The 21,247-nt window shown below is 44.5% G+C and overlaps 2 protein-coding genes across 2 annotated transcripts; one reads left to right on the forward strand and one right to left on the reverse strand.

Annotated features, from left to right (window-relative positions):
• The first annotated feature begins 219 nt into the window (after positions 1 to 219).
• On the forward strand, positions 220 to 3,828 carry gpr173 (G protein-coupled receptor 173). Its single transcript, XM_052058147.1, has 2 exons — positions 220 to 1,211; positions 1,923 to 3,828. The coding sequence occupies exon 2, from the start codon at positions 2,088 to 2,090 to the stop codon at positions 3,300 to 3,302; it is 1,215 nt and encodes a 404-aa protein (XP_051914107.1). The 5' UTR covers positions 220 to 1,211; positions 1,923 to 2,087; the 3' UTR covers positions 3,303 to 3,828.
• Positions 3,829 to 9,189: 5,361 nt separating this feature from the next.
• Positions 9,190 to 21,053, reverse strand: wdr13 (WD repeat domain 13). Its single transcript, XM_052058102.1, has 10 exons — positions 20,923 to 21,053; positions 20,356 to 20,444; positions 19,090 to 19,321; positions 16,635 to 16,744; positions 16,224 to 16,354; positions 14,312 to 14,619; positions 11,814 to 11,994; positions 11,064 to 11,205; positions 10,859 to 10,977; positions 9,190 to 9,822 (listed from the first exon to the last, which is right to left on the reverse strand). Exons 2-10 carry the CDS (start codon positions 20,394 to 20,396, stop codon positions 9,638 to 9,640), a joined length of 1,449 nt encoding a protein of 482 aa, XP_051914062.1. The 5' UTR covers positions 20,397 to 20,444; positions 20,923 to 21,053; the 3' UTR covers positions 9,190 to 9,637.
• Between the last annotated feature and the right edge of the window lie 194 nt (positions 21,054 to 21,247).

Raw genomic sequence — 21,247 nt, forward strand, 5'->3', positions numbered from 1 at the left:
CCGTGTTTGTACACGGTTTCAGCACTTATATTCAATAATGTTTCATATATTTATCTTACAATGTAATCTGTCTTTCAGACAGTTCAGATACTTGGCCCCAAAAATCCGCGAATATGCCACTAGTGAATAAGCGGGTATGAGCTGGGTGTGTAGCCACAGCACCCAGCTCATCCGTTTGCTTCCCCTCCCCCTCCCCTCCTGGTCTCTCCGATCTCCGAATAGAACCGAGTGATTCCGCAAATGTCCGAATCGCGTCTGAGCGAGCAGCCATAATTGGGATTATTCGGGAATAATTCGCCCAATCTAGCTGCTTCTTCCTCTTCCTCTTCTTCTTCTCCTGCCTCCCTGCCCCCCCCCCCGACCAATGGTTTTTATTTGTTTGTTTTTTTGCCCCCACCGGCAAGCTTCGTCATTTCGACATCGCCGGCGCTGTGAATCTGGTTGCTTTTAACAGTGTCATGGAGGATTTTCTTTCGTATTCCAATCGGACTCTTCCCTCGCAGCCGTCCACCTTCGCTGGACAGCAAGACAAAGGCTGCATTTGAACTGTTGCGAGGAAACCCATCGTTCTTTTTTCCCCCTTCATCCCCCCACTGAAAGATGGAGAAAGAGATTTATGGAGGCGCTCGTATGTGTGGACTGATTGTTAAGGTGCCAGTCGCCGAAATCCACGTCAAGACCATTCCGAGGGGCCCCGCGGCCGTTTTCCGCCTTCTGTGGGTGGTTATTTTAGCCTAAGCATTGAAAATCTGACATCATTTGGACAAATGAACGCAACAATATCATTTTCCCCCTCCTCGTTCGTCCTCTGGAGAGCCACCTTCGACGTGATGCAGCACGGACTCTGTTTACACGACTGATGCTCAAAACCAAACGCGTGGACGTATGTCTGGTTTTCATTTTTGGGTTTGTTTTTGTTCTTTGCCATCGCGTTAAATGAGGGCTCAGCATCTTCATCATCTTCGGCTTGTCTGATCAGATGCTCAGTCTTCCGTTGGGTGGAGTGGAGTGTCTCGTGTTGATCATATGTTCCCCGATTGTCCCTTTGGATGGATTTATGCATAACAGGTGTTGTGCACAACACGAGCATGAGGCTTCATTGTGTGCTCTTCTTTTTCTCTCCGTACAAGCGACGGTGAGACAAAGCGACGGCTTGCTTTTTTTTCCTCCAGGTTTTTTTTGGTTTGTTTTTCAAAAGGAAGTCATGAAAGGTAGGTTGGAATTGATTGATTCCACGCGCGCGCACACACACACACACACACACACTCTCTCACACACACGCACACGCGCGCGCGCAATGGGGACTGTGACACCTGTTTGTGTGTTTTCGAGCCCATCCACAGGGCCTGGGCAGGCCTCCCGCTCCCGTAATATATTAGTCAAGGTGGCAAAGGGCTGTTTGTGTGATCAACATGAGTTTACTGCTTGTGTGCGTGGCCTACATTGACAAGGAAGGCCCACCATGGCCCTCAGGACATTTGATAAAAATGTCTCCCCGCCGTGATGATTCCACTCAATCTGCACATACGTGTGGTGCAGGAAGGGGTGCGGTGGTGGTGGGGGGGGGAGGGGTGGTTCCTCCACTGACACACAAAGCATACAGTTTGGTTTGTTGGACATGCCCAGTCTCTTCTAGACCACCCCCCCCCCCCCCCCCTCCGACACCCATTACACGCGCACACACACCCGTGCATTCACTCAAACACCCACACTTGCACAAAGTATGCGAGCTGTTGTATCTTAGCAACGGGATAGGTAATTACTGAGAGAGCCGAGGAGCTGGCATGCTGTCGAGCCGCTGATCTGATCCCAGCATTAAGAGGAACGGGGAAGATTTCCATGGCGGTCCATCTCTCGGAGTGGGGGGATGGGGAAGGAGCGAAGGCAGCCCTTCATGAAAATGTGCATCTGTGTGTTCACAGGTGGCGATCTTGTGGACAAACGAGGCGGGATGACGTGTAGATAGAAAAGGCCGCTCCTTGTAAAGCAGACGACGGCTGTAAGAGGATCAGTGGAGCTTATAGGCAGGCAGGCAGGAAGGAAGGAAGGAAGGAAGCCCGCCCGTGCGCAGGCAGGAGGCCGACCGAATGGCCAACCGGAGCTTCGCCATGGACGGGCCCGGCCGGTTGCTGGCCGGGCTGGCCTCGCAAAGTGGCCCGGCCCGAGGAGGGAGCAGCGGCGGCGGCGGCGGCGGCGGCAGTGCCGCCGGAGGAGGAGCACTGTCGGCCGCGGACGTGTCGGCGTACTTCAAGCTGGTCTTCTTGGGCTTGATCATCTGCATCAGTCTGGCGGGCAACCTCTTGGTGTCTCTGCTGGTCCTCCGAGACCGGACGCTTCACAAGGCGCCGTACTTCTTCTTGCTGGATCTGTGCCTGGCCGACGCAGTGCGCTCGGCCGCCTGCTTCCCCTTCGTGCTGGTGTCGGTGCACAACAGCTCGGCGTGGACTTACAGTGCCCTGAGCTGCAAAGTGGTGGCGTTCATGGCCGTGCTCTTTTGTTTCCACGCTGCCTTCATGCTCTTCTGCGTGGCCGTCACCCGCTACCTTGCCATCGCCCACCATAGGTTCTACGCCAAGCGCATGACCATCTGGACCTGCGCCGCCATCATTTGCATGGTGTGGACCTTGGCGGTGGCCATGGCCTTCCCGCCCGTCTTCGACGTGGGCACCTACAAGTTCATCCGGGACGAGGATCAATGCATTTTTGAACACCGCTACCTGAAGACCAACGACACCCTGGGCTTCATGCTCATGCTGGCCGTGGTGGTCTTGGCCACGCACGGCTTCTACGCCAAATTGCTGCTCTTCGAGTACAGGCACCGCAAGATGAAGCCGGTCCAGCTGGTGCCGGCCATCAGCCAGAACTGGACCTTCCACGGTCCCGGCGCCACCGGTCAAGCGGCGGCGAACTGGATCGCGGGCTTCGGCCGGGGCCCCATGCCGCCCACTCTGCTGGGAATCCGGCAAAATCTCCACAATCAACACCGGCGGCTGCTGGGGATGGACGAGGTGAGGTCCGAGAGGAGGCTCGGTCGCATGTTCTACACCATCACCTTGCTCTTCCTGGTGCTTTGGGCTCCCTACATCGTCGCGTGCTTCTGGAGGGTGTTCGTCAAGTCGTGCAGCATCCCTCACAAGTACCTCTCCGTCACCGTGTGGATGAGCTTCGCCCAGGCCGGAGTCAACCCCATCTTCTGTCTGCTGCTCAACGAAGATCTGAGAAAAGTGCTGCGGGCCCATCTGCCCACCTACTGGAGGACTAAACAACACCTGCCCCAGGATGAGGCCTACTGCATCATGTGAGAGGAGGGTTGAGAGGGACCCTCGCCTGGACAGCCGACCAGTACGGGCGCAGTGCCATTACAAAAAAGAATGTCGCTATTTATGACAGGGGTTTTTGGATGAGCGCGAGAAACCAGCTCCCCCGCACTTGAATGGTTTGTATTCCTCGTGATGGATTCATAGGTAAACTCGGCCCGCAAAAGTCAGACGGGTGCCATTTTTTTTTTAATATCATGTTGCCTTATATCAGAGCGACACACATCAGCGTCTGTGCCGCTCGAGGCACCAAACTGAGCATTAGAATGACACGATAAAATGTTATGATCGGAAAGTTACAGACTTGAAAGGCATCAGAAAGAAGTGGACCAGTTTGAATGATGGAGCGACCACCCGGGACTCTGTTTCGTGCTCATTGAAGAAGACTATTTGATATTGAAGAGACCCTTTTCATAGCGGTGAAGAACCCGAACATGCTTGAGTTATTTGGACTTCATTTAGGGTACGTTACGTTTCTTTATATCATATGGGGGAGTGGGAAGGGGGGGGGGGAGTGGGGAGGGGGGTGCCTGTTTTTCTTTATTTGTAAACAAGACATGTTAAGAAGATGAGCCTATTTTGAAATATGACTTGATTTCATATTGTATAGACTGCACAGGAACGTGAATTCCTGCTTGTGTGTTTTTTATATCGCATTTGTGCGTAGGTGTGTGAGGGTCAGCCTGCTCTGTTGCTATGTTGGTACTCTCCCTGTGTCATACTTTCGCCCGGTACGCGCATAAAGATTTGGGTTTTTTTAATCTTGAGAGATTGTTTGTGACAGAAACATAGCAACAACAGGGAAACGCAAGACACACAATGGAAATGAACACATGAAAGGGGGGGATGGAGGTCTTGGGACTATTTTTCATGGAAAAAAAACATCATGAACTTAGAAAAAAAGAAAAGACTGGAAATCAGCTGTCGTGTCATGAAACACAAATTAGACACGTTGTGACTGTTCTTTTACTTAGGCAAACGTCCTTGTTCCTTTAGCTGGGCCGCTTCTCGATTGCCTACATTTCATTTCACGTCACAATTCAGAAATGAAGATTTTCGGTGGTAACTCTTGAACATGTTTATTCATAATTGTGTGTGGTGTCCAGATCGAACCATTTTGGACACATACGCTCTTAACGCCTAAGATGACAGGATCATTTCAAAAGATCATCTTATGAGACAGCCTGCCGTTTGTCGGCCTTGATCGAGAAAACAGCCCGATTGTCTTTATGTGTGTACCGGGCACTTACACCGACAAGACCAACGTGATCATTCAAAGTCACACGGTCAGAAAATGCGAGAGGGCTGAACGTTTTTTTTCCCAAAAAGTCCACAGGAACCGGCATAGAGTGGCTCGTACATGACCACAAGCCATCAAATGAAAACGTGTCTTTGAAATGTATTCCAAAATCATAAACGGCATTTGACGTTTCACATTAAAAGGGAACTAAACTCAAATCATTTTAAAGCAAGAAAGAATAGCATGTGCCGGCACGAGTCCAAAAACTGTCAGACTAATCTGACTAATATTGCGTTCGTACAAAATCATACAATTGAACCGGAGCAATAATCAACAGATGGGTGGGGCCGTGTCGAACAAAATCATGATCAGCTGTGACAATGGAGGGCTGATCGAGGGATCCCTACCCACGCCGCTACCACGCTCAACTGAACTATTGGCTGACAATAATGAAAATCACTTGACAACCAATGTCTGACAAGTGCTGTAAAACTCCGCCTCTTCCCTTATAGGGCGTGTCCCTCACAATTGAGAATCTGGATTTTTATTGACAATCGCGAGTGAAAATAGTCGCGATAGATATGTTTCAGCAAGGCTGTTTTGTTCCAAATACAATGTTGTAATGCTTTGCAAGGAAGTGGGACTAATGTCAGCATTCGAGCTAAGGGTGAACATGATTTTTCAATGATTCAACTGCGAGCGGCGGGCTGGCCGGTGTAGGAGCGGGTTTTGGACATGCAAGAATTTCGCCCAACGAAATATAGATTGTCGTGGCCGAACATTGACCAAGTCTGTTTTCTTTGTAAAAAGGCTGCATAATTTCGCACAAGTGGCTAAAAAAACATGTCACGTCCACACTCATGCGCCAATGAATACAGCTTAAAAAAATTAAAAGGCGCGGCCTCCCATAAGTGAGTAGATGCGATGTTTTAAACTTAGTAGATTTAAGTGAACAGCAGTTTATGAACAAGATTTGTACATTAAAAACAAAAACAACTGACATCTTGGGTTTAGTTCCCCTCTTACGTACAATACAATTTCAAAATATCGGTGAATCATCAAAAGAGGAAGCAGACCACTTGCAACAGTTAATGCTGATTTACATTGCATTCCAAAATATGCAAATATTTGCAGGTCTGTTACAATGGAGAATGTTTTTTTTTTTTTCTTTTTTTTCCTAAAGCAACGCTATGCTCGTAAAGCGCAGCGCAAGTCGAAGCGGGAAATTTGAATACTGAATGTTACCGGGCCCGCTCATGTTTCCCTCCCATTTGTGTGTCCGGATCAAAGTCGTCGAGATGGAAATCCCGCTCCATCAGCTCAAGTCGTTGAATCTCCAAATGGAGATTTGTGCCATGCAAATGTCTGACGTGCGGCGCATTAGTCATACAGCACATACATGTGTGCAGTAGATCTTGAATGTGGCCACTTGCACTGAGTTAGCATGTATTCCGCGGCATTTCAGATCCAAGACAGGTGTGTGCGTGTGTGTGTGTGTATGGGGTGAACTTGTACAGATGTTGATATGGAAAGTCCAAGTGAAAAGTAAACTAAGGTCTGTGATTTTTACATCTGGCATTGCTTTGCGAGATGATCTTGTGTAAAACTGTACAGTTGAGCTGAGGTGGCTCTTTTGCCCACTCGTCAATAAAGACTCTACTTTTGATGCATTCCCACATTTTTGGTCACCTTGGAGGCCAGACGGCCGTGCCGCTGCAGGGGCACACTTCACGGGAAATACGGCAACAAATACCGCATCTGTATTTGCATGGCGCTAGCGCAAAGGGGCATTGAGGACGCACTAAAACCCGATCCCACGTGGGAGTATTTGAGATACGAGCTGTCGTTTGGACAATTTTCTGCTCAGACTTCAGCGACAACTTGAGACACGTGCGCTCTATGGTGACAGTGAACTCAACTCAATGCACTTTACAAAAAGCCGCAGTTTGGCACATAAAGGATCATTCATCAAAAGTTGATGAGGTCACTCTTGTAAAAGACAATTTTAATCTCAATAAGTTTTCTTCCTGGCTCAATCAAAGTTTAAAAAAAAAAAACAACAACTCCAAACTATATTAGACTGCATTATGTTATTACTCTGTGCTTTTTAGAAAGAACAACATTAGAGTGCTACTTTCCTTATGAAAAACATTTTGTACGAGGAAGCTGGAATGGAAGAATGGCATTCAGCTTGGCATTCCAAGATGATTTGGGTTTACGAGCCTGGTCTCAGAAGGAATTCAACTTGTATCTCAAGACTCCACTGTAATAATTTCTTTTGTTTGGTTTTCAGTGTTGTAGATACTCCTTTTTATGCTAGTGCGTGTGGTGAGGGTGTATTGTCACAAATCTGGTAAATACAATGGTGCTTTGACTTACGAGTTGAACTCGCTCTCTGGCCACGATCGTAACTCAAAACAAGGGTTTATCAAAGCATCTTTTCCCATTGAAATGAATGGAAATGCCTGATTTCAAGTTTGTTATGACTTTGCAACCTTGCATGTTTCTGGTCTATTTTTCTCGATTTGATCTGAAACGGGGATGTTAAAGTCATTTTTTTTTTGTCGCGGGCCACATCGTAGGTATGGTTTCCTTCAGAGGGCCAATATGATTGCAAACCCACAAATATGACAGACTCAACAAATTGATGAAGAGCTAAATTAGATCCTTGGGTGAAAAGAAATATGTAGAATATGATAGACTCACTGTGGTGGGGGGTTCACCTTCCTGTGTGGAGTTTGCATGTTCTCCCCGAGCCTGCGTGGGTTTTCTCCGGGTTTTCCGTCTCCCTCCCACAATCCAAAAACATGCGTGGCAGGTGAATGGAACACTCTAAATCAGGCATGTCAGCTCTGGGCCTGGAGGGTCACTGTCTTGCTTGTTTTCCAGCTCTCCTAGCTGCAACACACCTGATTCAGATGATCAGCTCATCAGCCAGCTCTGAAGCAGCATTAGAACGATCCAGATTTTGTTGAATCAGGTGTGTTGCCCATGGGAGCGCTGGAGAAGAAGGCAGGTGCGTCCCTTGAAGACTGAGTTTGGAGACCCGTGCTCTAAATTGTCCCTAGGTGTGAGTGTGAGTGCGCATGTCTGTGTTCAGTTCAGGGTGTCCCCTGCCTACTGCCCGAAGACAGCTGGGATAGCCCCTGCAGCACCCGCTCCCCTTACCCCAGGACCCTTGTGAGGATCCACGGATCAGAAAATGGATGGATGGATAGGCTCACTGAAGAGTTGTCCGTTGGTGCAGTAGTGGTACAGTTTGGAAAAGATAAATGGGTTTCACTTGTATTGCGCTTTTCTAAAACACTTGGCAAAAATCAAGGATTCACTTCTCTAGGAGGGTGTTAATTCAGTTGGATAATTTTATAGTTAAAAAAAAAACAAATCTCAGACAACACACAAAACTAAAGTCATTTAAAATGGCAACTTAATGGCTATAAGAAACACTACAATGTATCAAGAAAAACAAATGTGGTCATCGGTGAGAAAAAAAAAATGGTATCACTCAATTATGAAAAAAAAAATTGAAACAGTAAAATGAGAGCACTTCAACACACCACTCACACTTTGTTGCAGCACTTCTGACTTTCATGACTTGGATGCAACTTCGTCTGACTGCTTTGACCAGATCAGCATCCACTATTATTTGTACTTGGTCCAGGTATTAGACACAGCTGACCATGGCAAACATCTTTTGTAACCTTGCTTGATAACTTACCTTCGTAGAAGTTGGATCATGCTTTTCCTTTGTTTTGACATCTCGTGTTGGAGCCATGATCCGTGTCAGTCCACTTGGTGCCACGGCTCTCCAAGGTGTCATCACTCCCTGTTGAATCGCAGACTAATGAACAGATCTGATTTGATGCAGGTGTTAGTTTTGCGAATGGACATTTTCAGGGTGATTCCATCATTTTCACTTACAATCGAGTGATTCCATAATTGGCTCACACTGCTTGGTCAAAAAATATAACTTGCTTCCGCATTTTTTGTCTTTTCGTGTTTCATCAAGACAGAGAGTTGCCATTTGAAATGACTTTAGTTGTGTTTCATGTCTGTGACCTGTCCCACCCCGCAAAATTAAACAATTGAATGAACATCCTCCGAGACCGGTGATCCCATCATTTTTGCCAGCTGCAGCTTAGGAACTCAAAGCGCTTGAACAGTCTCCTTATTTTACCTACCGATGAGACAGTATCAGGAGCAACTGGGGGTTCAGCATCTTGCTCAAGGATGAGGATGAAACCCACAAAAGTTCGGGTCGGGAGACGACCGCTCTGGCACCGAAGCCGACAGCAAAGGATTCGCGTCATATTTTGAAGGGATCAGTCTGGAGTGTACCATGCCTATTTTTTGCAGGGCTTTTTAAAGGGGAACATTTGACAATGCACAATTTGCACCACTGACAAATACGCCTCAAGACCACAAAACATGACTGCAAACTCCAGTTAGTTGCTTTTGATGGCTGCACAAATTACAAATGTGACGAAACACTTAACATGTATTCGGTCCAAACACTTCCAAGTTAGATTTTCCAAAACCATTTTGAGCTGTGACAGTGAGGGAGGGGATTGATTGGATACATATGTGATGCAGTAGTGCAATTTGTTGGGAGGGAAAAAAACGAGGCAGTCAGTCAGTTACAGTAGTTCATTTTTGTATGGGCATTACATTTTGTCATAAGCATCTGCAATAAATATACATCCACACAGATAAACACAAACAAACTTAAAACGTGCATAAAGCTCGGGGTCTCAAATACAAATAGCAAGTAAGGCCTTTTTGACTATTGCATGAATACCACAACGAGACAAAAACGACAGCAGAGGGACTGACAGTAGTGCCAATGTTGTTTCTACAGGTGCTCACTGTCACACCTCAGGGAACAAACATCAGAATGTTTTCAAACAGAAAAAAAGCGCACGCGATAGCTCCACCTGACTTTTCCAATCACATCCTGCATAGCAGAGCGTTCCGATTGCACTTGACAAGAATGACATTAAAGGTTAACAAGCAGCCCGGTACAGTGAAAACAAATCCAGCCGCTTTGCTTGGTTTGACCACACGGGAGCCTTTTCTTGTGTTACTTTTGCTCCCGCCTCCAGATGATGACCATGCCTGTGGAGTCAGCGGAGGCCAGCAGACTCTCGTCGCAGTTGAAGCTAACGTCGAGCACGGGGCCGCCATGACCTTGCAACTTGTTGACGATGGCCTTGGTGTTGCGTTCTACGTCAAAGAAGTACACGCAGGCGTCCTCGCTGCCTGTCACTGACAACAAAAATTGCAAATTGTTTTGTTTTTGGAGAAAAATCGCACTCCGGACAATTGCTCTTACAAAACATGCACTAATGACATATTTGCAAAAAAAAAGTAAAAGTTTTGTCACACAGCATCAGTTAAATGCTGCTCCTTTTGGTGTACCTGCCTTGGCCACCCGTACAAGTTCTTGAAGAGGTTAGTCGTTAGTGTACAATACAGCTTGCACATCCATCACTCTGATGTCCACAATTTTTTTTCTTTTTTTGAAAGATGAGGTCACATTTGTTCGTAAAACCTCACTTTCCGTCCTTTCAATTACGGTGCCGAGCTGAGCCACCAGCCCAGAATTGTAGCTCTTTCCAGCAAATAGCTCACTATTTGCTAAATGATTGTTTATTGTCAAGTGTTCACAGCCACCATACAGCACTTGGATCTCAAGTTTGTGCTTCCAACTTCTACGAAGGTAAGTTATCACGCAAGGTTACAAAAGATGTTTGCCATGGTCAGCTGTGTCTAATACCTGGACCAAGTACAAATAATAGTGGCAATTAAAAAAAATAAATAAAAAATGTCTGTCCGAAGTTCACATCTAAAAAACTAAATAAATAAAATCCTATTAAATTGGGTCCATAAATGGGGCCACTTGTATCTTAAGACGACATTGCACAGGCAAGTCCGAATTTCAAATCGCATGCCTTCTGTGCAGTAGCACATTTAGCCACGTAAATACGGGCCCCACTGAGCTCTACCGGAAGAGATGGTGTGTAATTAGCAGCAAGAGGCAGAGAAAGTTTCCTACTAAGCACCAGTAATTGCTGCCACTCCCACAGAGCAGAGAGGAGAAATGCCTGTGAACAGTGTCGTGTACTCTGTTTTTATGTATTGCTGTTCCACGTGTCTAAGCAGCATTTCAGTAGTTTGAAGGTTTAGATTTATACTAGCATTGTGCTCATTTCTTTTTTCTGACAGCATTAGGAATAGGAGCAAAGGAAACCGGAAGGTACTGAAAGCTTTGTTTGTGTCCTAATAAAGCAGGGACACTTACCAACACAAGCGCCTTGTCTGAAGGACATGAGTGGGCAGAAGATGCTGTGAACGAGCTGCGAGCCATGCTGAATGGGGAAGCTTCTCTTCAGCTGTAGCCCACCTTCGTTGTCCATAACCCTGAAAACGTGACAAAGGTCACCAGATCAAAAACAATGATATGCAGTGTTCCCACATAGCTCTGTGCGCATAGCAAGCAAACAGACCTGTAGAGCAGCAGCTGATTGATGCAGGCGTTGACCAGCAGGGAGGGATCTCGTGCCTCTCGGCTGATCCACGAGCGAGCAGAAATGCTGCAGATGGAGCTGCCTTCGTTCACCACCAGTCGCTTGGCTTTGGTTAGCTTCCCTGCATCAGGGCGGTCAAGGAAGGAATTGCATAGATAAACAAATGGTCAAGGCTCAAGGACAAAGACAGGATGTGGTGAACAGTCTGCTTTCTTTACTCAAGAAAATACTTTAGTCAACTGTTTGGGACAATTCCACGAGGTAAACTCCAATTCTAGGAATCAATCATGACACTTAGTCACGAGGACAGACCTTGCCTTATCAGGATCCACTCGCGTAGCTGTATTTATGTACATTTCCACAACCAAGGTCAAACTGACCTCTCCCTCGAATGTGGACTCACAATCGCTCATTCTACAAGATGTTTCCCCACTTTTTGGGGTCAATGACCCCAAACAATTTCCTGTTTACGGTCTTGTCTCAGTGGCATAAAACAGTAGCAGGTGCATTTAACTGGCATATATCTTGTACTGGAGCAGCTTGTGGTGGCCCTGTATGTATCTTCAGAGCCTAAAATGATTGCGAAAGCTCATGCAATACGACATGGCGCTTTGGAGTGGCCATGTTTCATCTGTGATTTTGCAACATCGCTCACCTGAATTTCAAATTTCAAAAATTAGCGTTCGTTCGGGGCGAGCCTTGGAGGTGACATAATAGCTGTGACGGTACCTGTGGCCATGTCGAAGAGGAAGGAGAAGATGCTGCCCCTGTCATCGCCCGCCCAGAGAATCCTCCCTGGAGAGTCGAAGGAGAGTGACAGCACGCGGCCGGTTAGCTTGCTGGAGCCACCCTTTACCTTCTTGCCCGTCGAGATGTTCACCACCTGCAGGTGATGCTTACTGTTGCCCACCTGTTGGAAACGAGTTGGGAGACAATCCTCATTGTCTGCACAGCAAACGATGCACACAACGATCATTCTCTCATGATCCTTATGCATGTTGTTAATAATGCTCGTGAACAACAATTTGTGGCCATTGGGTTTGTAATGTCTATCGACTGGTCGTTCGCAAACGTTTTAAATCAAGGACCCCTAAAATAAAGAAAGAAAGAAAGAAAAAGATTTGGCACTCAACATACCAACATCATAATTTTTTTGTGATTGAGCCTTTCCAAAATGTTGGGACCAAATCCATGAAGCAACATTTGACTTGACATTTCAACAGGAAACAATACAATTAATCTGTTGCAGGAAAAAAACCCCCCACAACATATTGGAGAGTAACTATAATTGAACATTGGAAAAAAACAACAACAACGTGAAATACAGTGTCTTGCGAAAGTATTAGCCGGCTAGGCCTTTTTTAACTTTTGCCACATTTCAGATCTTAAACAAAGATATAAAATGTTTTTTTGGGGAGCGGGGTGAAAAATCAATACCAAGTGAGGTGGGACACAATGGTTAAGTAGAACAAAATTCAAACGATATTTTCAAATTTCTTTCTTCTTTTCCTTTCGTCTTTTCCCTTCAGGACAAGCCACAGCGAATCAGTTGCCTCCATCTAACCCCATTTTGTGCATTGTCTTCTCTCACACCAGCTACTTTCATGTTTTCCTTCACTACACCCATAAACCTCCTCTTTGGTCTTCCTCTCGGCCTCCTGCCTGGCAGGTCAAGACTCAGCATCTTTGTCCCAATATATTCACTCTCTCTCCTCTGAACGTGTCCAAACCATTTCAGTCTGGCCTCTCCGGACTTTCTCTCTTTGGGAACAAACAGCTCGCCAGCAAGGTATACACCAGGCAGGTCCAGGATTAAGTTGTGGAGTTGAAAGCAGGATTCAGAAATACAATGTCATGGAGCGCAGTTCAAACTGTCCATCTAAACTTTTGACCCAAACAAGGAGCACTGGTCAGATGCCAAGAGGCCCATGATCACTCTGGATGAACTGCAGAGATCCACAGCTGATCACACGCAGCATAAATCTGGCCTTTATGGAAGAGGAGCAAGAAGACATCCATTTCTCAAAGAAATCCAGAAAAAGTGCTGCTTGAAGTTTTGCCATACGCCACCGGAGAAAATTTCACTGAGAGCAGAATCGCACCTAAAAAGTTTTCCGTTCCACTTTTAACATCCTAAGCCCCTGTAACATTACGCTTCAAAACAAAACATTAACCCAATGCTTAAATATGGGGAAAAAAACTAATCTAATTAAATCTAATTAAAATGTGCACATAAAGTACATTCTTAAAAAAAAAAAAACTCATTACATTTTGAAAAAAATGTAAAAAAAAAAAAAAAAATTAAAAAGTTAAATACAACTCAACTGGACTTAGGCAGTTCCGGTACTTCTTTCACATATACCACTTTGGAAATAACATCTGTGATGTGAACTATAAATCTACACCAACGCTGGAATCCACCCATGCAGCATCGACAGTCACCTCTCGCACTTTTGCAGATGAAATAAAGAGCTCTGCTCACGTCCAGCTTTTGCTTTTCCGCAACACACACATCACATTCTCAAATTCAGCACGTCAATTGCCAACAGTGTCCTACTTAAAATACCGGGAACAAAAGCGGTTTCCTTCCTCCATGCATAAAGAAACACAGTAAAGAAGAGCTTTCGAATAGTTGTCCACGTTAGTGAGGCTCAATGTTTATGTAGCGGCACAAACTACGATAGTTTATTGTGTGCCCAAATCGTAATCTTGGGAACTGCATAATTCTTCTTCTTTTATTTATAATTTATGTAAAAAAAAAAAACTTCAATCCACTGAAAGTACAAATGCATGTTGTCCAGACCAGTGCAATGGTCCCCAATCGCATTTGTACCACGGACGGGAGGAGAAAAAATACAAAATAAAATACTAAATTGCTATTCATTACGTTGAATGTAGTTGTTCGAATTAGTGAGAGCGCAGTTGTTTGCAAATGTCTTAATTTGATTAAATACAAAGCCAATTAGTCTGCTTTCATTAAGCACTACAGTAAGCAGAGAATATTAACTGTTCAAGGACTGAAATTCTGAGTAATAGTTTCAAGTTAAACAAGATCTATAAAAGATGATATTGATTATCAAAAGATTTTAAGCCAGATGAGTAGTACACTAGTCGTATGACAGCGCACAAAACATCGGATGTGCAAGAAGAGTAGATTTTGAACAAACTAAGACACAAGGTCACTGACAGAATGACAGGAATCAAATGAGAATCAAGTTATGACTCACCACAGTGAGATTGTTATTCATCGGCTGAAAAGTGCAGCAGAGCAGCTCGCTGGATTCCGGGTCTCGGACTTCTCGGATGCACCGGCCGTCCTCGGTGTTCCAGATGCGCAAGGTCCCGTCGAGCGATGTCGACACAATCACATCGTTGCTGAGGGACCAAGCAAAATCTGTCACGGGGCCTCCGTGGCCTTTCAGAATCACCTTGACGGTGGCAGGAGGCGGGGACAGGGTCATGATGGACAAGGTGCCGTCCAGCGAGCAGCAAGCCAGGAGGTGCTTGTCGTCATTGGCAAACTGCAATCGCGGGACTAAGATAAGGCAGGAAGACGGAAGGAGAGCATCCTCATAAAAGGGGTTTGGTCAGGCACATTTTGCTTGATTTTCTGATGGCTGCTGCTTAGAGCACAGGTGTCAAACTCAAGGCCTGGGGGTTTGGCGGCTCTGGCGCGCCACATCATTTGACGTGGCCCGCGAAAGCAAATCAAACATCTATGATGCTTGCGAAAATTTGTACCAACATTTCAAATTCTCATATGTAATATATAAGAGAGCTATTGCAAGTTTTCTTGTTCCCAAAACCGTCATTGCAGTAACTTAAACTATAGTTGAAGAAAACATTATTCTTGACTTATGTGGTTTCACAGTCAGAATGGCCCTCCAAGGGAACCGGTAACTATAACGTGGCCCGCGACAAAAAAGGAGTTTCACAACCCTGGCTTAGAGTATCATGGACAAAAATGGCAGCTCTAGTTTAGAAACGTTTCATTAGTCATTTGGAATTGGCTCTGGTGGGCAGTGTCAAGCAATAAGCAAAAAGGCAGTCTGCTGCAAAGTATGTTCAAAGGATGTTGCAACCAAAGAGTAGCGCAAACTATTTATCAACATCTGAAAGAGAGACATGCAGCTAATTGGAAGTGATGTTGCTCTGTGTGCAACTTGGGAACAGACGTGAGGCCGGACACTTCAACGAGGACACGGATCACACCAACATTATTTTGACCTTGTTTTGCGTAGGATAAGAAAGGAAGCGCAAAGAAGGCAATCGGGAGTCAAACCCGCTGCACATGGTCAAAAACATTTATGCGGTGAAAAAGCTTGTGAATCCATACAAGAGGAATCACTTATTTTTACATGATCTGTAAAAAGAAATAGGTATTTTTTCCGTGAAAGTTAATATTGATACTACAAATTAATGCTGGCGGGTGGAGGGGATTATAAAAAGCGTGCTATTGGTTTCAGGTCGGGCTGCAACGAACGATAATATTATTCATCAATTCATCGGTCTGTTATTCTTAAGTATTGAGTAAATAGCATTTCTAGATGTCACCCCTTAATTCAAAAACAGGACTTTATTTCAAATTGACAGCGTAGAAAATGTCAACATAATTGATTAGGAATTATGTGACTGGTTTAGGTTTAGTCCACGATAAATAAATCAGCAAAAATGTTTACTAATCTTATCCAAAGTAAAAGCAAATGTTTGCTAATGTGTCATTTTGATTCAACACAAAGATCAAAACAGTCTTTCACGGATGACGACGCAAAAATTTGAGAATATTTCCTGTTCAGAGAGAGAAATTCCAGGGAATGAACAATTTTATGTGAAACAAGTTATCTAAATGATTATATGATCATTTGATAATTGATTACTGGTACATGTTCCTTCTAGTTTCAGGAGAAATCAAGCATTTAGAGAAGGGGAAAAAATTACCCAAAGCAAAACTTTATTTTAAATGTCATTCGCCTGTTTTTTTTTTTTTATGTACCCATGCCTTAGACTTACTTGAACAAAATGTTTAAAACATGAAATACTGTATATCAAATCATTTGGATTATCTTTCTAAGATAGGCTATACTGGCCAGACTAGCTCAAGATGTAACATCCATTACAAAAGCACCAAAATGTGCCTACCTGCAGAATCAACATGTTGGTCAAATATGTGATGCATTCCAGCAAAGGCATAATTTTCACTCAAAGTTGTGTCCCCAGCCATTGCTCGACTCGCTTCCGCCACCGAAGTTGGCACCAAACTGCCCGGAGGCCTGCAGAGCCCGACGAGAGCGAGTGCGTCAGTTCAGCAGTTCGCGCTAGCCGTTACACAACCTTCAGTTTCTGGAGGAAAAATTTGCATCAGGGCAACCGAAACCACGAACGAAGAGAGAGCAAATCTTGCTGAGACCACAAGTGAAGGACGAGTTGCATTTGAAGTATCGCAATACAAGAAAATCCCTTTTTCAAGGAGCCACCACAATATTGGGGGAAACGTCAATTGGATTATTTGACCAAATTCGAATCTGTGGATGAAACGAGTGGCGGGACTACCTTTCATCGTAGATGGCTCTGTTCATCTGGGCTTGCAGCTGGTAGGAGCCTCTGCTGATGGACCGCCGGTGGCCACGAGCCCCTTGGGTGCGGGAATCTTCCTCAAAGTCCTGCTCGTGGTGAGAGGAAAGGGAGACAGATGCTGTCACTGTGTACAAATATTTTTTTCTGGTTTGAATGAACCATACCTATTCAAAAGTAGTGAAACACCAAAATCATAAAACAGCACCACCTTGACATACAGTACAAGCTTGTTTCCTTCCGTGACCAAGCACATGACACAGTTTCTTGTACATCAAATCTAGGGTCAACATTGAAATTTGTGTGAGAAATATCACTGTATTGTGCAAAAAGATGATATAGAATTGAAAGAAAGAAACTGGTCTTCACAAGAGTAATTACAGCCTCCAAATTCCTATCACAGCATAAATTATATCCCTTCAGGGTTCCGGTATAACACGCAATAGAAGATCAAGGGTTAGAAAAACAAAAAAAATCTATTCAGCTAAACATGAGAAGGTAAATGATTACAAAACAAATGTAAATGAACATAAGTTTGCAAATCTCAAATTAAAAGTTAGCACTCCCTTGTGCAAAATACTGCAAACAAAAACAAATGCTGCTGCTATTTTAAGCGAAAACAGGACAACTGGCTTTGAGTTCAGTTTTCATTTCATTTTCATTTGCCTCAAACATCTGTGTCTCTGGATTACTTAGCCCAGACCAATTCTACTTTCAACCACAGTAAAGTCGGCACTTCTATTCAATGACGTTGATCAGATCTCAGACGACAAAACTAACATTCAGCACTCAAATAACGAATACCGTTGCAGATAGACTGGTTTGTGTATATTCACGGGCAATAGTTGTGCAACATACTTCTTGCATGAATGGCATCAGGTTGAGCCATGTTAGCTACCCAGTCATAGCTCCTGGGTGGCCGCACCAAGCATTCCCCAATACGAAGCGCAACAAAAGCGCACGGTGACATGTATAATGACATGGTATTTTCCAGTTATTTTCCAAACATAATGAGGATGATCGGTAACATTTAGCAGCTCGGCAACATGTTGTCGACATCAATTGCTCATCTCTTCAACTTCACAGAAATCAAGTTGGGTAATATACCTGGATTTTCTTTCACAGAGGTCTTTTTCCTGCCTGTAAAATTTGGAGAGCCCACCTCTGACTCGCCATCATGACAACTCTTATTCTCTGACCAGCGCTCAACTCCTTAGTAGGATTTCTGACTGCAATTGCATCACTACCAGGAGTTCGCACAAGCGATGTGCATGTGTTCATGCTTACTCCGGATTACCGGTACCTCAGCGCGCTTTTGCGTTCTAAGAATATTGTAGCAACAGACATTTTGTGATTGCGGGGCAGCCCACATTCGAAAAGCCCAAGTTGAGTCAGCAGTCGCAATGATTGCTTCCACGGGGTACTTTCGGAATAAAAGGTTACGAATGAAGCGATGTCCACATACACCCAGTATTACTTGTGAGTCTTTTGTTGTGAAGTTGGCATTGCGGCGCATTCATACGATGAACTACTGTTATGGTGGGCAGTCTTGACTTGGCTTTGACAAAAAAGAATGGTGGACGGCCAAACGCGGGACGGTCATTTATGTCGTTCTGCTGTGGCTTCGACGTCATTAGTTGAAAGCGGCGAGTGGTGCAGAAAAGATGGACTGCTGTCAAAGAGAACAGTGCTAAAACGGCTAGCGGTCTCAGAAGTAGGCAATTAATTTTTCAAAGCTTCCTTGTGGAAAAACTCTAAAGGCTGTCAGAGGACACATTATCATGCCAACTCAGTTTTGTTTAATATAAATTTATTGGGTTTTTTTTGGTTTTTGTTTTTTTTAAGCAGGAAACGGTATTACCACTTTTTGTAGCCCAGGTAAAGGCAGAAACTCTGCACAGGCCGGATGTGATCGCAGCTGTGCCGATGGTTTCATCCATGAGGTCGGAGCATTAGAAAAAAAGGAAGCACCAAACAACAACCTTTGGTGTTCATCTGAGAACCACACCACAATTTATGTGCACCCCTGGTCATTGCGATTTGATTGGGTGGCGCCGTTTCAGAAGTCGCTCCTAAAATTGTTGAGGAAAAAAAGAAGAGCTGCAAATGACCCATTTTCTTCCCTCGTGCAAATGTGCCGGACAACAAAAATAGTTTCTTTTGTAACCCAGCACGTTTGATTTATTGGAAAAAAACAACTTAAATGAGAGTTAGGCATTGTGTTATTGGCTTTTCTGAGCTGTATCAAAAAGGCAAATCTTTTTCAAGGTGAGGTGGCAAAAAGGCTTTAGGAAAATCAAAATGTTTCAGAACAATCAAGTACCGGTACATGTAAGATACTTCACAAAGTGTTTGTTTGGGCCAGCATACGCATTGAGCCGGGAAAACCCCTGTTCATATCAGACACTTCTGTGTGTGTTTCTGTGGGTCTGACCTCCATGCGGTCCAGTGTGGTGCGAGAACTGCGCACGCTGCTGGCCCTGAAGCTGCTCTGCTCGGAAAGAGGCCCGTAGCGCAGAGCCAGCAACTGACTGCGCAGTCTCAGATACTGTCTGCGCAGCCCCGGCTCAAAGCCGCACTTGGCGTTTTCTCGAAGCAGCTGGCTGCGGCGGCGAATATACTGGGTTCGGAATTGTGGGAAGGTGGGCGTGCGGTAAGCATTGTACCTGAGGTAGGGAAAAAATTCAAATAGAAAAACAATGAATGTGCAACGAAAAGAAATTTGAGCATGCATTCCGTTTGCTTTATATGCTGCCTAAATGTGTAAATTGTAAATAAAAAACTGTAAATTTCCCCAGTGTGGGACGAATAAAGGATATCTTATCTTATCTAAGTCCATGTACTCGTCTGCTCTTTTTCCAGAACGACTGTGTTTCACTCGTAACCCCACAGCTAGTGCCACTTTTTGCCTCTTGGTATTTAATTAAAGCTTATTCCAAAGGTATTGTTACTGCACTTGCAAGGCATGCTCTATGTACCAAGAGGCTCTAGGACCCTAGTATCAGCACCAACATTCCCATTCGTAGTTTTACCTCAGAAATGTCATACAGCAGTGGCTGTCAGTTTAGATAGATATTACCTCGTATAATTTTATTACGTCACTAGTAGTATTAGTAGGACACAGTTGTCAACTAGCATGTAGTTGTCCAACAAGTGTGCAGAAATGTCATAAAGTCATGGGGAATAAAATCTTTAGGAAGAGAGTCATTCGCACTGGATTGTCTAGCTAGTGAAGGCAGAATACACTTGCATGACAAGCAGATTCAACATTTAAGAGTTTATCTTGGCAATCCGACAATTACATTTTGACAATTTGGAATTTCCTTTTATTCAAGATACGCGTGTAACAAAATTGTGAGAATTCAAAACGACAGACATATATCTGTAATTCAGTTTTGCCTCAACAAACAGAATTACATACATCTGCAACCTCACTTAGGGTTCCTCATTAACATTCAACAAATCAGTTGCAGATATCAGGTAGTGAATTAGGAACATCTGCAATTGAATTGCAGTTTAAGATGTTTACAGACCCTTCTGAGCGGTCATAATTCCAGTTAGTTTATATCCAGTCCAAATGTTATAAGTTTGCACAGGTACATGGACCTTTAGCAGGATATGAAATAAACGCTTCAACGGCTTTCCCGAGGATGAGTTAATAGAATAATTAGATGACTCTCAAAGTGTGTGCTGGTCTCACCTTGCGTCCACTGCCAAAACCTGCTGCCAAACTGCTGCCATTAGACAAAAGCACAGTAGGCGAAAAGCAAGCCGCCGCCTGGGCAGAACCTATACAAACACACCACACTTTTTGAGGTGAAGGGGGCGGAAGTAACGAAGGTTACAGTCAAGTGCACACGTTCATCATAGCTGGAACTGACTTAGAACGTGAAATGGCCGTTCAATTCTACTGTCAGCCTCTCTCCGCAACACGACAGAAGTTGGTGGACAGCCAAAAGGCCATTCTTTTCAGTATTTTCTTCTCCCGTGTCAACTTGACAGCGACAGCTAAAGAGCGACTTCTAAAAGCCACCACAGAGCTCGTGTTTTGCCTTGCTTCCTTCTATTTGTGTTTGCTAATTGCTAGCGTAGCTGCATTAGCAAACACAAATAGAAGGAAGACGAGTCACATCATGATGACACATACGACAGTTTAGCTCGATTGGTCTGAAGTTGAACTCAGGTCAGTCATGTACACCTCGGTTAAAGATTCAATTGGATGGGCATCGCGAAGAAACGCGGAGAAATAGGTTAGAAAACGACGCACCTACTTTAGCTTTTCTCCATCGTCGCGCTTCCGGAAAAATCACGTGACCTGGCAATCAGAGGAAGGTCTGTATGACGATTACGTTTCTGAAAAACAAATAGTTACCTCGATTTCCTCAACTGCAAATTTGCAACGACAAGACATATCCACTGAGTCCTTCTGAAAGAACTGGATTTATATTTACTTTTAAGATCTGCTCGTAGAAACAAGAAAGCTCTTGTGCTCCCCATTTCGTTTTATCAAAGCGTTTTTGTTTTGATTTTCGCGATTCCTATTTTGATGTGTTTGTCTTGTTATTAAATGTGTATTGCAATAATTTATAATA

Source organism: Hippocampus zosterae, chromosome 2, assembly GCF_025434085.1.
Source record: "Hippocampus zosterae strain Florida chromosome 2, ASM2543408v3, whole genome shotgun sequence".
NCBI classification, from domain to species: Eukaryota; Metazoa; Chordata; class Actinopteri; order Syngnathiformes; family Syngnathidae; genus Hippocampus; species Hippocampus zosterae.

What these genes read in the sequence shown, in the direction of transcription:
- gpr173 (XM_052058147.1), top strand. Translation starts at nt 2,088, where the DNA reads ATGGCCAACCGGAGCTTCGCCATGGACGGGCCCGGCCGGTTGCTGGCC.
- wdr13 (XM_052058102.1), bottom strand. Translation starts at nt 20,396, where the DNA reads ATGGCAGCAGTTTGGCAGCAGGTTTTGGCAGTGGACGCAAG. An exon ending in GTTTTGGCAGTGGACGCAAG is followed by an intron (nt 19,322 to 20,355) that starts GTGAGACCAGCA and finishes TCCCTACCTCAG; the next exon opens with GTACAATGCTTACCGCACGC. An exon ending in AATCAGCTGCTGCTCTACAG is followed by an intron (nt 10,978 to 11,063) that starts GTCTGTTTGCTT and finishes TCACGTTTTCAG; the next exon opens with GGTTATGGACAACGAAGGTG.